The sequence below is a fragment of the Rhinatrema bivittatum genome, chromosome 6 (genome assembly GCF_901001135.1).
Source record: "Rhinatrema bivittatum chromosome 6, aRhiBiv1.1, whole genome shotgun sequence".
Lineage (NCBI taxonomy): Eukaryota > Metazoa > Chordata > Amphibia > Gymnophiona > Rhinatrematidae > Rhinatrema > Rhinatrema bivittatum.
In genome coordinates this window covers 193,827,506-193,841,873 of record NC_042620.1, presented here as the reverse complement: position 1 = coordinate 193,841,873, position 14,368 = coordinate 193,827,506, and the positions used below count along the sequence as shown (strand labels likewise).

The following is a 14,368-nucleotide window of genomic DNA, read 5'->3' as shown; positions in this document are numbered from 1 at the left end:
AATAAATAGAACTTTAACATAACCATGTGTGAAATTATAAAGGAAAATGTTTGTTTGATGGTTTATATCATGTCTGTCGTGACAAAATATGTAGAAATGTATTTCCTTCTGATACCTAATCTTCACCTTACTCCTGCCAGATTTATCGCTGGATGAATCAGATAAGTGTAAACTACAGCCAATTGGTGACAAAGTATCTTTTAGGAAAAACATATGAATCACGGCCCATTTACTGCTTGAAGGTACGTGGGGGAGAATTCTGCTGATAAATTTTAAAAAGAAGTTCCACTTACCAAATACTGGACAGCATTTTGAAAGTTCAGTTCATTATGGAGCTGATGTACTAAGCTATGTTATTTATTAGCATGTGCACTAAGGGGCTGCTAATGACAGTGGCATGCACCAATAATTAGGGTGGGTGAAAGAAATCCTTAAAATTCAATTTTTATGGAAATTTCCCCTTCAAATTATTTTTTTTAAAGTCTGATCTTCTTTATGTATATCATCTGATACTCTTTATTAAAGCTCAGAATGGGAAATCATAGCTCCCTTTAAGTCAAGATACATATAGTTTCCCTTCCTTTAGGAATTATCACTCAGGAAATCAATTAAGCTGAGATTTTCTCCAACCTAGATCATGCAGAATCAGGGTTCATTGCTCCATTCCATTCAACATCCTTTCTCTGGTCCTCACAGATTGGATGTTTAGAGGGATATGGTTCAATCTTTCGGTTTCCCAAGATGAAGTATCCCAAGTCCTTCTGGTTTCTATGGAAACAATCAACCAGGAGCTCTTACAGTTTCAAACTGAAGAGGTTTGCTCTCTGGTTTGAGGGCAATCCCTTCTTCTGCCCTACATAAAAAATGATTTAATACCTTATAGTTCTCACAGGACAAGCAGGATGGTATTTATTTATTTTATTTATTTAAAAACTTTTCTATACCGTCACTAAGTTATATACCATCGCAACGGTTTACAAATAGGCACATAGACTAAGGTAAGTAAATATAGGATATCATACATTCTAACAGGTGCCAATAAAGTTCGGTTACAATTTCATAAATAAAATCATTATTTGAGTAATGTTGGTCAAGTCCAGGTATATTATTGAGTTACTATCTCTTTGAGATATTACTTCTTAAATGTAGGATTGAGTAAATTCATTCTCATCTGCATTACCCTGTACTTTCATTCTCTACCCTCCACACTCTTTAGTGAAGAGGTAGTCCTCACATATGGGTGACATCATCAGGATGGAGCCCAATCATGGAAAACTTCTGTCAAAGTTTCCAGAACTTTGACTGGCCCCTACTGGGCATGCCCAGCATGGCACTAACCCTGCAGCCAGCAGGGGTCCCCCTTCAGTCTTCTTTTTTCCACGCAGCAGTAGCCTCGCGGTAAAGGAGCTTTGACGAGATCGACTGCAGAAGGTCGTTCAGGACTGATCGTCTGATTGGGAATCTATAACTTGTAATCTGTCAGGTCTTTATGAAAGCTTAGTGCAGGTTTTATTGGAATCTGCTTCTGAGGCAAAGGATAAATCCTATTTCTGAATATTGTGAACAGATTAATTTGGTCTTATAGGTTGATCAATCACATAACCTGCTACAAAGTCAGACCATAATTTCTATATAAAAGAGTGACTTTGCATATGCTGTGGGATTTGAAAATTCCCCTTATCTTCTGGAGACCTTTAATTGGTTCTGAATGTGGCAGAGAATCTACAGCACTGTAGTCTAAACTATGACTCTGAGAAGTTTCTGATGATTTATGATGCTTTGCAGCATATCCCATTCATAGTGACAGATTATTTTCAGAATATTTTGTTTTGCTCATATGCTTTTTGTGAGTAAAATTTTCTTTTATCAAATGATCATCGGTGCCATGCTTTGGAGGAAAAGTGCCATGTTTGACTCCGAAGTGCACTTTGCTGCCAAATGACTCTCTCTCAGTGCATTAACAATGGTACCATGCTTCAGTGTGGAAGGATTCTCTCTTGGTGCTGTAAGTTTGGTGCCGTGCCTTGGCACTGAAGTTCGGATACAGAGTTTCAGCACCGACAAGATGTCCCTAGGCATCGTGGTTCAGCGTTAATGATTCACTATCTAACGCCGAGCTATAAGATTCTTGCACCCCCATATCTTTATAAGAAATTGACCTTCTCGCATCTTGAATTATGCTATTGCCCATACTCTTCAAGGTATGGGACTTATGGTGTTTATGAGAATTTTCTGGAAATGTTAGGGGGGTTTTTTGTTTCTTGTTCCTAGATGAATTTTGAGATTTAAGTACATCATATTTTATTTTAGTTCCAATAAGACTGGGTATGGGGAGATATGCTCCTGCAGGAACAACAGTATTTGGTGTCATGATTTGGCCCTAAATGTCTTAGGCACAGCTTGTACTGGTCCTGATTGACCATCTTTTTAAAAGATCTTTTACCTTTCCTCAATGAACCTTCATCTTAAGACATTTTTTGTTTTTTTGCTTTTAAACTGGAGCTTATATTAATCTTAGTTTAAGCTTAACTATAGTAAAGAATGTAAAGAAACAAAAAAAACTAAAGAAAATTAATATTTAACACAGCGACATGAGGAGGGATGCAGCATTCTAACTAAACACGATGTGGGCAAATTGACTGAGATGGTTTGCATGGCAACACTGACAGAAAAGCAGCAGTGCATGCTCAGGAAAATTGTGGTAAATCCTGACTAGGAAAGACCAGTACCGGACTCAGCGCTGTTAGAAGACTGTCACCCAATCATGTGGCTGCGCTGTCCAGCTTGTCAATGGAAAAAATATCTAAGTAAATATGAATGAAAAGAAAACAAAATCCATTGTCTTACTGTTTATCTCAGTGTTTTATTGTCTGTTTTGTAATCTGCTTTGAACAATATTTTTGTATAAGGTGGAATAGAATTTTTTTTTTTTATTTAAGCAGTTTTACATATACATAAACCAAGAATCCTCCTGTTAAGAAAACAGAATTTGTCAATTATATAGAAGTGCATAAAAAAAGAAAAATAAAAAGACCACATGAATAATCATTGTCAAAATCAATCTAAGTCCAATAGAAGCAAATCTAAACACAATTCAAGGAAATACAACAAAACAAGAAATCAAAATACACATAAGGGACAGTACACATTGGTCCACATTTGAGGAAACAACAGAACCTGAAGTTGAAACCATACTAAAAAAAGATAAACCCAGCCCCACATATAATTGACACCATACCGACAAACGACATAAAAAAACTAGCCAACATAGTCTCCCCCACATTAACAAAAATCATAAACCTCTCCTTAGAGGAAGGATCCCTTCCAGATAACCTAAAAGGAGCAATAATTAAACCAATAATAAAGAAAAATAACAGTGACCCACTTATACTGAGTAACTACAGACCAGTATCAAATCTGCCACTAATAGCAAAATTAATAGAAAAAATTGTTCAGAAACAATTAGCTGAACACCTAGACAACAATAATACTGTATGTTCCGGCGTATAAGACGAGTTTTTAACTCCTGAAAACCTGAAAATCTTCTCAAAAGTCGGGGGTCGTCTTATAGGGCGAATAATTACCGCATTTTTCGCTCCATAAGATGCACTGTTTTCCCCCAAAAGTGGGGGGAAAATGTCTGCGTCTTATGGAGCGAATATAAAAAAAAATAAAAATCTAACAAAACCCTCCAGACCTGCCAAATGAATTTACTACAAAACCCGCCCCCCCCCCCCCCAAGACCTGCCAAAAGTCCCTGGTGGTCCAGCGGGGGTCCGGGAGCGATCTCCTGGACTTGGGCCGTCGGCTGCCAGCAATCAAAATGACGCCGACGGCCCTTTGCCCTTACTATGTCACTGGGGTCGACCAATGGCAGCGGTAGCCCCTGTGACATAGTAAGGGCAAAGGGCCGTCGGCGCCATTTTGATTACTGGCAGCCGACGGCCCTTTGCCTTTACTATGTCACAGGAGCTACCGCTGCCATTGGTCGACCCCAGTGACATAGTAAGGGCAAAGGGCCATCGGTGCCATTTTGATTGTTGGCAGCCGACGGCCAAAGTCCAGGAGATCGCTCCCGAACCGCTCCTGGACCCCCGCTGGACCACCAGGGACTTTTGGCAAGTCTTGGAGGGGTCAGGAGGGTGGGGGGTTGTAGAAAACTAATTTGGCAGATCTTGTGGAGGGGTCAGGAGGATGGGGGTTTGTATTTAATTCATTTGGCAGGTTTTGGAGGGGTCAGGAGGGTGGGGGGTTGTATTTAATTGATTTGGCAGGTTTTGGAGGGGTCAGGAGGGTGGGGGGTTGTATTTAATTTGGCAGATCTTGGAGGGGTCAGGAGGGTGGGGGTTGTATTTAATTAATTTGGCAGGTCTTGGGGGGGTCAGGAGGGTGGGGGAAGCTGAGGGATTAGTTTTAAAGGGTCGGGGTGGGTTTTTTGTTTATCGGCTCGGGCGCAGCCGATTTTAAAAAAAAACACGATGTGAATCGGAACCGGAATCAGAACCGATTCCGGTTCCAATTCACATCTCTATTACCGGTACCTCCTTCTCTGCCTCTCAGATCTCAGACATGCACGTCTGCGCCGCTTCACTGCAGTCCTCAGGAGCGAGATTTGAGAGGCAGAGAAGGAGGTACCGGTAATAGGATACAAGGGTGGGCCAGAGGGATGCGTTACCGCTCTGATAGTCTTGGAGACAGGGAGGGCTGGGCAGGCAGGGAGAGCTGACCAATCCAAGCAGGATTTGTATACAACAACCAGCCAATCGCCGGTAAGGTACATCGCTTGCCGTGATTGGCTGGTTGTTGTATACTGGGTACCACATACAGTATGGTTATGTAGTGACACAGAAGCGTAGTCTTATACGGCGAGTATATCCCAAACTCTATATTTTAACTGGAAAAGTTGGGGGTCATCTTATACGCCCAGTCGTCTTATACGCCGGAAAATACGGTATACCATACCCATCACAGCACAGATTTCGCAAACATTACAGCACTGAAACCTTACTTCTCTCATTGACTGACAGCATAATGAGAGGTTTTGACAATGGTAAACATTACATCCTTCTAATGCTTGACCTATCCTCTGCCTTTGACACAGTACATCATGACATACTGCTAAATAGACTCGACAAAATCAGATTAAAGGAAAAAACTAAAGCCTGGTTCAGATCATACCTAAGTTACAGATATTATCAAGTTCAAATAAACACATTGTCAGAGAAAATAAATCTAGCAACCACAAGGATCAGCACTCTCCGCTACACTTTTTAATATCTACCTACTTCCACTGTGCCATCTTCTAGCGGGCCTGGGTATCATACACTACATATATACCGATGATATTCAAATATTACTACCAATCAAAGACTCACTGGGAAAAACACTAACCCTAGCAATCATGTACCTTGATATCATTAAACAACTACTAAACCAAATGGAGCTAGTCATTAACATAGAAAAAAACGAATTCCTCCATCTTGAACGAAAAAACATGACAGTCATCCAATCTCCAACACTACTAAAAAAAATCAGAAAATTGAAATAGCCAAGAAAGTACGGAACCTCGGTGTAATAATAGACACAGAACTCAGCCTCAAACAACACATATCATTAAAAGTCAAAGAAGGATATGCCAAACTAATGGTCCTCAGAAAACTTAAACCATTACTAAATCAAACAAACTTCCGAACTGTCCTACAAGCTTTAATATTTGCCAGCACTGACTACTGTAATGCCCTACTATTAGGATTACCATACATGACAATAAGACCACTCCAAATACTCCAAAACTCGGCCGCAAGAATTTTGACAGGCAAAAGAAAAAGAGATCATATCACTGAAATGCTAGCTGAATTACACTGGCTGCCAATTGAATACAGGGTAAAATATAAAACCCTTTGCACTATACCTAAACTAATCTATGACAAAAAAGTGGAATGGCTAAATACAGTGCTCCGTGTCCATGTCCCACACAGAAACCTGAGATCTGCCAACAAAGCCCTCCTAACCATCCCCTCAGTCAAAACTGCAAAAGTAACACAAGTCAGAGAAAGAGCACCATCATTGGCCGGACGGATACTATGGAACACCATGCCCATAGAGGTAAGACTACAGAGAGATTTCAAAACTTTAAAAAAGAGCTTAAAGACATGGCTCTTTAGAGAAGCTTTTTCACAAAGAGAGCGAGAAGGAGAAAAACGCTGAAAGGTGTACACACAAAATCTTTATTCAGCACTAGCACATTATATGTATGGACGTCATGGTTTGTTTACTACACCTCTTAATTGAATGTATAATCTAACCGTCTTTATTGTAGTCACAGGTCAGATTAGACAACACTGAACATATAGGGGTAGATTTTCAGAGCCCTGCTCGCCTAAATCCGCCCAAAACCGGGCGGATTTAGGCGAGCAGGGCCCTGCGCGCCGGTAAGCCTATTTTACATAGGCCTACCGGCGCGCGCAGACCCCGGGACTCGCGTACGTCCCGGGGTTTTCGGAGGGGGGCGAGTCGGGGGCGTGTCGGGGGCGGGCCCGGTCGTCACGGCGTTTCGGGGGCGTGTCGGCAGCGTTTTGGGGGCGGGTACGGGGCGTGGCTACGGCCCGGGGGCGTGGCCGCGCCCTCCGTACCCGCCCCCAGGTCGCGGCCCGGCGCGCAGCAGGCCCGCTGGTGCGCGGGGATTTACGTCTCCCTCCGGGAGGCGTAAATCCCCCGACAAAGGTAAGGGGGGGGTGTAGACAGGGCCGGGTGGGTGGGTTAGGTAGGGGAAGGGAGGGTAAGGTGAGGGGAGGGCAAAGGAAAGTTCCCTCCGAGGCCGCTCCGATTTCGGAGCGGCCTTGGAGGGAACGGGGGGAGGCAGCGCGGCTCGGCGCGCGCAGGCTATACAAAATCGATAGCCTTGCACGCGCCGATCCAGGATTTTAGTGGATACGCGCGGCTCCGCGCGTATCTACTAAAATCCAGCGTACTTTTGCTTGAGTCTGATGCGCAAGCAAAAGTAGGCTGATCGCGCTTCTTTTAAAATCTACCCCATAGCCATTATTATGAAACTATGTTACCGAGCTTATCAGGCACCTCCATTACTAATAATAGGAACAGATGCATGTACAATTTACTATATGTGCCTCTATGTAAACTGTTGTGATGGTAATATACTAAACGACGGTATAGAAAAGATTTTAAATAAATAAATAAATAAATAAATAAATGGTCAAGAATGCATATCATCTACGGGAACAAATATATAATATTAGCGGACTCAATCCTGTCTATCTAGAAGCATTCAGGTAACAACAGAATGAAGAGAAGTCTTCTAGCAGTATCTTATGAAATAAGAAAAGAGATAACTGTGCTGGCTGAAAAACTACAAATGAGTCACCTTTATATTTAATGTAACATTTACAAGGAAATTTCAGAAAGAAAAGTACCCCCAGTTGCACAACTCTAGGTCTCATAATTAGAAGTTGTTGGGAATAGAAATGTTTTAAATAAATAAATGATCAAGAACAGTGTTCATTTTCCACTTGTTAATTTGTATGCCATGTGCAGGTTTTACCTTTATTTAATACTTTGTGAGGAAAATGTTCAATAAGCTACCTGACTGACAAAATGCACATATACTTTTAACCTGCACAAACTCACCTGATCTTCAAACACAAATTACCTGAATAGTTTCTGTTTGAAGACTCAGTAGATTTAAGGATTAAAACTACACACATAATTTATGTCATGGGAGCCTAAAGAGGGCAATTTTGAAATTCTATGGACTGCATGCCAGTTGTCAAAGGTGATCTCCCTGCAGAGTTTCCCTTTGAAATTCCCATGTGTACTTTACTGAGCCCACCCTAACCCTGCCCCCAGGCTATCTTTACCCAGCATAAAGGAAGGGAAAATTCCCAAAGGCATTTAAATGTGCATAAATATCCGTTTACCCACAGAAATCCATCCAAAACCTGCCACCATTGTGTACAGACTGATTTTGCACATCTGTTTTTGAAACTTTTTTGTACACGAGTAGTTTTCTACCTTGAAACATGCCTCTTTTTCCTATAAGTAAGCCCATTATGAAAGTATGGGTGTACTTTTAACTGGCCAAAAATCCACTAGGTAGGTTCAGTAATTCTGCTTGCATAACCTCTGATTTTAACCCCAGACATTTCCAATTAAGCCTTTTAAAATGTACCCTTATGTGTAGTTGACATAAGACAGATATGAATAAAACATTGTCATCCTGTCTTCTTTAGATCAGTTGGCCCTCAAATAAAACAAAGAAGATCTTTTGGATGGACTGTGGGGTTCATGGCAGAGAATGGATTTCACCAGCATTTTGCCAATGGTTTGTGAAAGAGGTCAGTTCCTTTCTGGTTAAATAATAAAATACACTAAGAAGAAGATAACTTTCAAACCACTCTGAGTGGCCCCATATACGCACACATATGGTTGCTTGGAGATTTACTACAGTATTTTATAACTTGCTCATATCAGGTATACTCAGATATGTATGCTTATGTACAAATTCCTGCAATGCATTGAAAAAGCATATTTCAATGCACTGAATACCAGTGGCTAGGGCCGGTGCAACGGTATTAGGCACCCTAGGCAAACCTTACAGTCTGGCGCCCCCTCCCCATTCACAATTTTAAATTATGCATTAATAACATATTTTACATGAAAAATGACATTCTGAGGTAAAATTAATATACAAGTTATTGTGATAATTTCATGCACTTTTGTGATGCCAACAAGAAAACTTTGCATCTTGGAATTCATATAGCATCATACCTATTGTGATATATTTCGGCATGGTCCTCCCGTATCAACACAGTACTATTTGCCAATACTCAAAGAATAACAACCCTACCTATGAAAAAGAATACCACAAATATTACACAAGAATCTATAATATTAATACACCTCCTATCAGGAAAACAGAACAGGCCAAGCTACTACAGATCCCTACAGAGAAATCACATGCTAAAAGAATGCTTCATCTCAGTCTTTGCTAGGGATGTGCAGAGGGACGCCATACATTGCATTCGGGATTCGGATTTGTCGGGGGGCGGATACGTTGCATTCGGCCGTATGGCGCCCCGATTCATTAATACGTCCATTTCGATTTGTTCCCCCGCTGAAATTAAATTAACTACAACCCCCCACCCTCCTGACCCCCCCAAGACTTACCAAAACTCCCTGGTGGTCCAGCGGGGGGTCTGGGAGCCATCCCCTGCACTCACACCCTCAGTGCTTGTTTCAAAATGGTGCCGATAGCCTTTGACCTACTATGTCACAGGGGCTACCGGTGCCATTGGTCAGCCCCTGTCACATGGCCATTGGTGCCATCTTGTGCTCCTACCATGTGACAGGGGCTGACCAATGGCACCAGTAGCCCCTGTGACATAGTATGGGTAAAGGCTATCGGTGCCATTTTGATTACTGGCAGCCGACGATCCGAGAGCAGGAGGTCACTCCCGGACCCCCGCTGGACTTTTGGCAAGTCTTGTGGGGGTCAGGAGGGTCCCCCAAGACTTGCCAAAAGTCCCTGGTGGTCCAGCAGGGGTCCGGGAGTGACTTCCTGCACTCGGACCGTCGGCTGCCAGTAATCAAGTCTTGGGGGGGGGGGTCAGGAGGGTGGGGGGTTTGTTTAAATTGGTTTCTTTAGGCGGCCGAATAATTCGGTGAAGATTCGTGAATTTGTGGGGAATCGCGATACGTTTCGCTTCCCCACGAATACAACGAATATGGCCACATCCGTTGCGGATTGCCAATACGTAGGGACTGAATGCATACCCCTAGTCTTTGCGTGCAGAACACAAACCCTCACCAAATACAGAATAAAGCCACATAAGGTATAAATAGAAATGTGCAGACAAAAACTGAACTATAAAACGCATCACGCCAGACTCTATACAGTGTAACAATGGAAAAACAAAAATTTCACCATTCCTCGTGAAATAAATCAATAAAATCAAGATATATAAATCATGAATCATAATTATAAAATCATACAAATTAAATAATTTCAAAAGAGCTGATGAATAGATTATCCAATAATTAAAGACTTATGCAAATTTTGAAAGCATTACCAAACACCAATAAAATATTTCAAACAGCAGACACATCACATACTACCCAATAATTAAAATGGTAGTCAGTCAAGAAAAATGAACTTAAAAAGCCACCTTTACTTCCCCTCTCCAGCAGTTATCCTATTCCTTTCCATTGCAGGCCACACCAAAAGCAGCAGTAGCTGCTGAAGCTGTCCTCACAGTCCTCTTCCTTAGGGATTACAACCAGTCTCTTCTCTCTCTCTCACACACACATACACACACACACACACACCAGTCACACCCTCAGGACCAGTTTCTGTCTCTCACACACCAATCATCTCCCCAACCAGTCTCTATCTCTCTCTCTCTCTCACACACACACAAGCACACACATACCAGTCATCTCCCTGATCAGTCTCCCTGGCAGCTGAGGCCCCAGGAGCAGCAGATCGCTCCCGGGCCCTCCACTGGACCACCAGGGGAGCGGCGGGAGGGTGGCACTGGGGGGGAGGCAGGCAAGTCGGGGGCTGGCAGAATTTTGAAAGGGCACTTATAAGCCCAGGGAGTCGGATAGGACAAAATACGTTGTGGATCGCCAATACGTCGAAAACAGATGCACACCCCTAATCCTCTGTGCTTATCCCATGCTCTTTTAAATTTCATTACTGTTCTTGTCTTCACAACCTCTTCCAGAAGGTTATTCCATGCATCCACCACCCTTTCCATGAAGAAATATTTCCGATGTTTTTCCTGAGTCTACCACTTTGGAGTTTCATCCCATCCTGAATTTGACTATGACCTTGTTCTTATGACATTATAGTTCACTTGTTGTTTGTTCCTATGCTTCTCTGCTCTCCTACTGGTTTTTTGTACCCTTTACCCTTCCCCTGTTACTTGTAATTTCCGTTGCTTTTGTTCCATGTAAACCGAGGTGATGTTTCGACTAACATCGGTATAGAAGACTCTTTAAATAAATAAATAAAATAAATAAATCTTGTGATAGATTGGGTTCCCAACAGGAAATCTGATTTTATTTGCAACTGATTTCCTTCCTAGATTCTAGAAAGTCCCCCAAGTTACCAGAAACTGAGGAAGACACTTCAGAATATAGATTTGTATATCCTGCCGGTACTGAACATTGATGGCTATATTTATACATGGACAACGGTACGTATATATTACACAGTTCTTCCACCTTACAACACTAATTAGATGGGAGTGTTTGTGAAGGCATTACTTATAATGAGGGAGGAGGGAAGACTGGGATGAAGGAGGAAAGACGAAAGTATAGGTAAGGGGTGATTAATGTTTACTCATTCCATTCATCATTTATTTCAATTTTTATATTCTGCTTTTTGGCACTTCAGAGTGTACATTGGAGCAAATTACATTCAGGTACTATAGGTATTTTAGGTGGGGTGGGGAAGAAGGGAAGATTGAGTTGGGATGGAGTGGCGTGGAATGGAATGGAAAAAGAAGGAAGCAACAGCCCCCATCCCCTCTTTCCCTTATCACTCCTTCCAAAACCCATTTGATCCCTTCACTCTCCCTCTTTCACTTCCTCCCCTCACATCTGATCCTCCCATTCACTATAATTCCTCCCCCCCCCCCAAACCTCTCACCCTGGGTAACTCCCACCCCCCCCTAATAAACCTAACCAATCACTTTTCCTGGCTCAGTCCTTCTCCCCAACAAACCCTTCACTTTCCCCTGGTTCACTCCCTCCCTCCTCAGCGATTCCTGGTTCAATCACTCCCTGTCCCCTCCAAATCCCCTCCCTCATAAGTGCCTATCACTGTGAAATAGGAGGATGATGACAGCAACCTTGCAGCTCTTCTGGCCCATCCTCTCTCTTTCCCTGCCAGGGCCCGAGTGTTGTGCTTTGACCCATGTGATTCAAAGGTCCCCATTCAGGCCATAGCAGGGAAGGAGAGAGGCAGCTCAGAGAAGCTGCAAGGCTGCCACTATCCTCCTCCTGTTTCAAAGTCATAGGAACTGTTGAACAAGAGGATATGTATGAAGCAGGAGGGAGAAGGGAAATGTGCCATCTACTACCACCAATGCTTTTGTTTTGAAACAGTTCCCAGTCTCCCACAGTAATTTGGCCACAATTGGCCAATTCTGTGGCGAGGAACAAATTATGTGGTCCTTACTGTGGCCGTACAATCGTGGGAGACAGGGGTCCCTGGTTACTCATTAATACTTAGTTTAAACTAGTGTTGCCTTTTGAATGAGAGTGCAGTTTTATCTGCTAGTTAGTGTCTACAAAAAACAGTTTATACACATTCAACGCGTTTTAAGAACTGTGATGTTGAAAGGACCTTACTGATTAATTTACTTAATTACACAGTATTTGGATACTTTTAACCTATCTACTAGAATGCATTTATTTATTTCTATACGAGCACAGTAGCTTCCTACTTCTTTTAATTTTTTACATTTATATTTCTATCTTCCATTACGCAACCATTAATATTTCCTATATCCCTACTGTGGATCGAAAGGTATTTAAAACTATTTCAAAACATCAATCAATCAAGTGTTCCTTATATTCTTTAGCTTTTGGGAAGTGGGAAGTCCTGTGACAAGCAAGACTAAGATATAGAACTTGATTTGTCTTTCTCATTGATTGGCAGTGTTACTGATGTAATAGTGCTGACACTGGAATCACTTGCAGCTCAAGTCACCATTCTTTGGTCTTAAACAGGATCGTCTATGGAGAAAATCCCGTTCACCACACAAGCATGGCTGTTTTGGGACAGACCTCAACCGGAACTTTGATGCAGAATGGTGCAGTAAGTTGCAAATATTTCTTTGAAAATCTTAAATACAACAAATTATGTATATGCAAAATACATACACATATAAATAAATAAATAGATACATATAAATATAGAGATACATACATGAGAAACATGCAAGAGGAAAGTGACTGATTTTTTCCTTTCTGATTCTATGTAATCTCTGCTGTGACAAATATCTGTATATTGTCCCCAGATATATATAATACAGTAGTTGACCTCTATTTTCTATTAAGGAAAAAACCTCTTAATACACTGTAGACCTAATATAACATAAAATCGCTTATAATATGGCCACAATTAGCTCCCAATTTCACAATGAAATCAGGCATATTTTTCAATTTTAAAATACATATCTTATTTCATGAAACTTTTTAATTGATAATGATAGAGTTTTCTGTTCTTAGAAATAAAATCTATATTTCAATTATTTAGATCCAAGATGGCCATGGCAGAGCAGTTAGCGTGAGCTCTGGCATTTTTTCTTGCTGCTATGAATAGGTTTTGTCTTTCACTAATGCTGCACATGGTCCGTGTACGCAGGACAAAGAAAAGGACTTACCCTGCAGTCCCTTCAGATCCCTAAATGGTTGTTGAGGCAAAGCAGGCAGGGAAAGTCAGTGAAGTCATGCATCAGTGACGGTGTTTGGGAAGTGGGAAATACCATCACTGAGCCATGACTCTACTGATAGCTCCTGCCTGCTTTGCCTCAACAACTGTTTGGGGTAAAACAGGCATGGGAAGTCAGTGGAGTCATGTGTCAGTGGTGGTGTTTGGGGAAAAGGAGACAGAGGAACTCTGTTGAGGCATGACCCAGCAGTGATGCTTGTGGCTCAGCAGGCAGAGGAACTCAGTGGAGTCATCACAGACCTGTGGTGCTTGGGGCTCAGCAGGCAGAGGAATTCAGTGGAGTCATAATATGGTTGTGTGCTTGAGGCTCAGCAGGCAAAGGAACTCAGTGGAGTCAAGACCTGGCTATGGTGCTTGAGGATAAGCAGGTAGAGAAAATTATGTCCCAGTGGTGGTGCTTAGAATATGGCAGAATCAGGATGTAAATAAACCTCTGGCGGTTTTGGGGTATGGCAGTGGAAGGTTGCTGTTGGATGTACTGCCAGAGTCTTGTGTTAGAGTTGGGTAATTTAGCTTACTTTAAATTAGTTTTTGGTTAAATTTATTTTTCTTTTATCGTGTACATTTTTTATTCTTTGATTTTTTTTGCATTTTGATTTTATTTTAATTTGAGACTGACGAATTTTATGAATTTATGTCTGTTTTTCTATTTTAATCTTGTCTCATTTCGTTAATTTTATGATTATGTATGTTTCCGATATTCATTGCTCAGGCCAATTTTGTGTTGAGCGATTCATAAATCCAATAAATGTAAATGTAAGGCTGCTGCTGGATGTGCTGCCAGACTCTTGTGTTGTTGGAGTTGGGATATAGCAGTGAAAGCCGCTGCTGGATGTACTGCCAGACTTTTGTGTTGTTGGAGTTGAGATATGGCAGTGGAAAGCTGCT

General features: G+C 41.8%; 1 protein-coding gene across 1 annotated transcript in view; it reads left to right on the top strand.

Moving 5' to 3' along the window:
* Nucleotides 1-14,368, top strand: part of LOC115094668 (carboxypeptidase O-like) — a 107,254-nt gene that overhangs the window by 59,427 nt on the left and 33,459 nt on the right. The window contains exons 4-7 of the mRNA XM_029607920.1: nucleotides 141-242; nucleotides 8,247-8,351; nucleotides 11,106-11,216; nucleotides 12,757-12,844. Coding sequence (XP_029463780.1) covers nucleotides 141-242; nucleotides 8,247-8,351; nucleotides 11,106-11,216; nucleotides 12,757-12,844 — 406 coding nt within the window. The remainder of the gene's footprint in view (nucleotides 1-140; nucleotides 243-8,246; nucleotides 8,352-11,105; nucleotides 11,217-12,756; nucleotides 12,845-14,368) is intronic.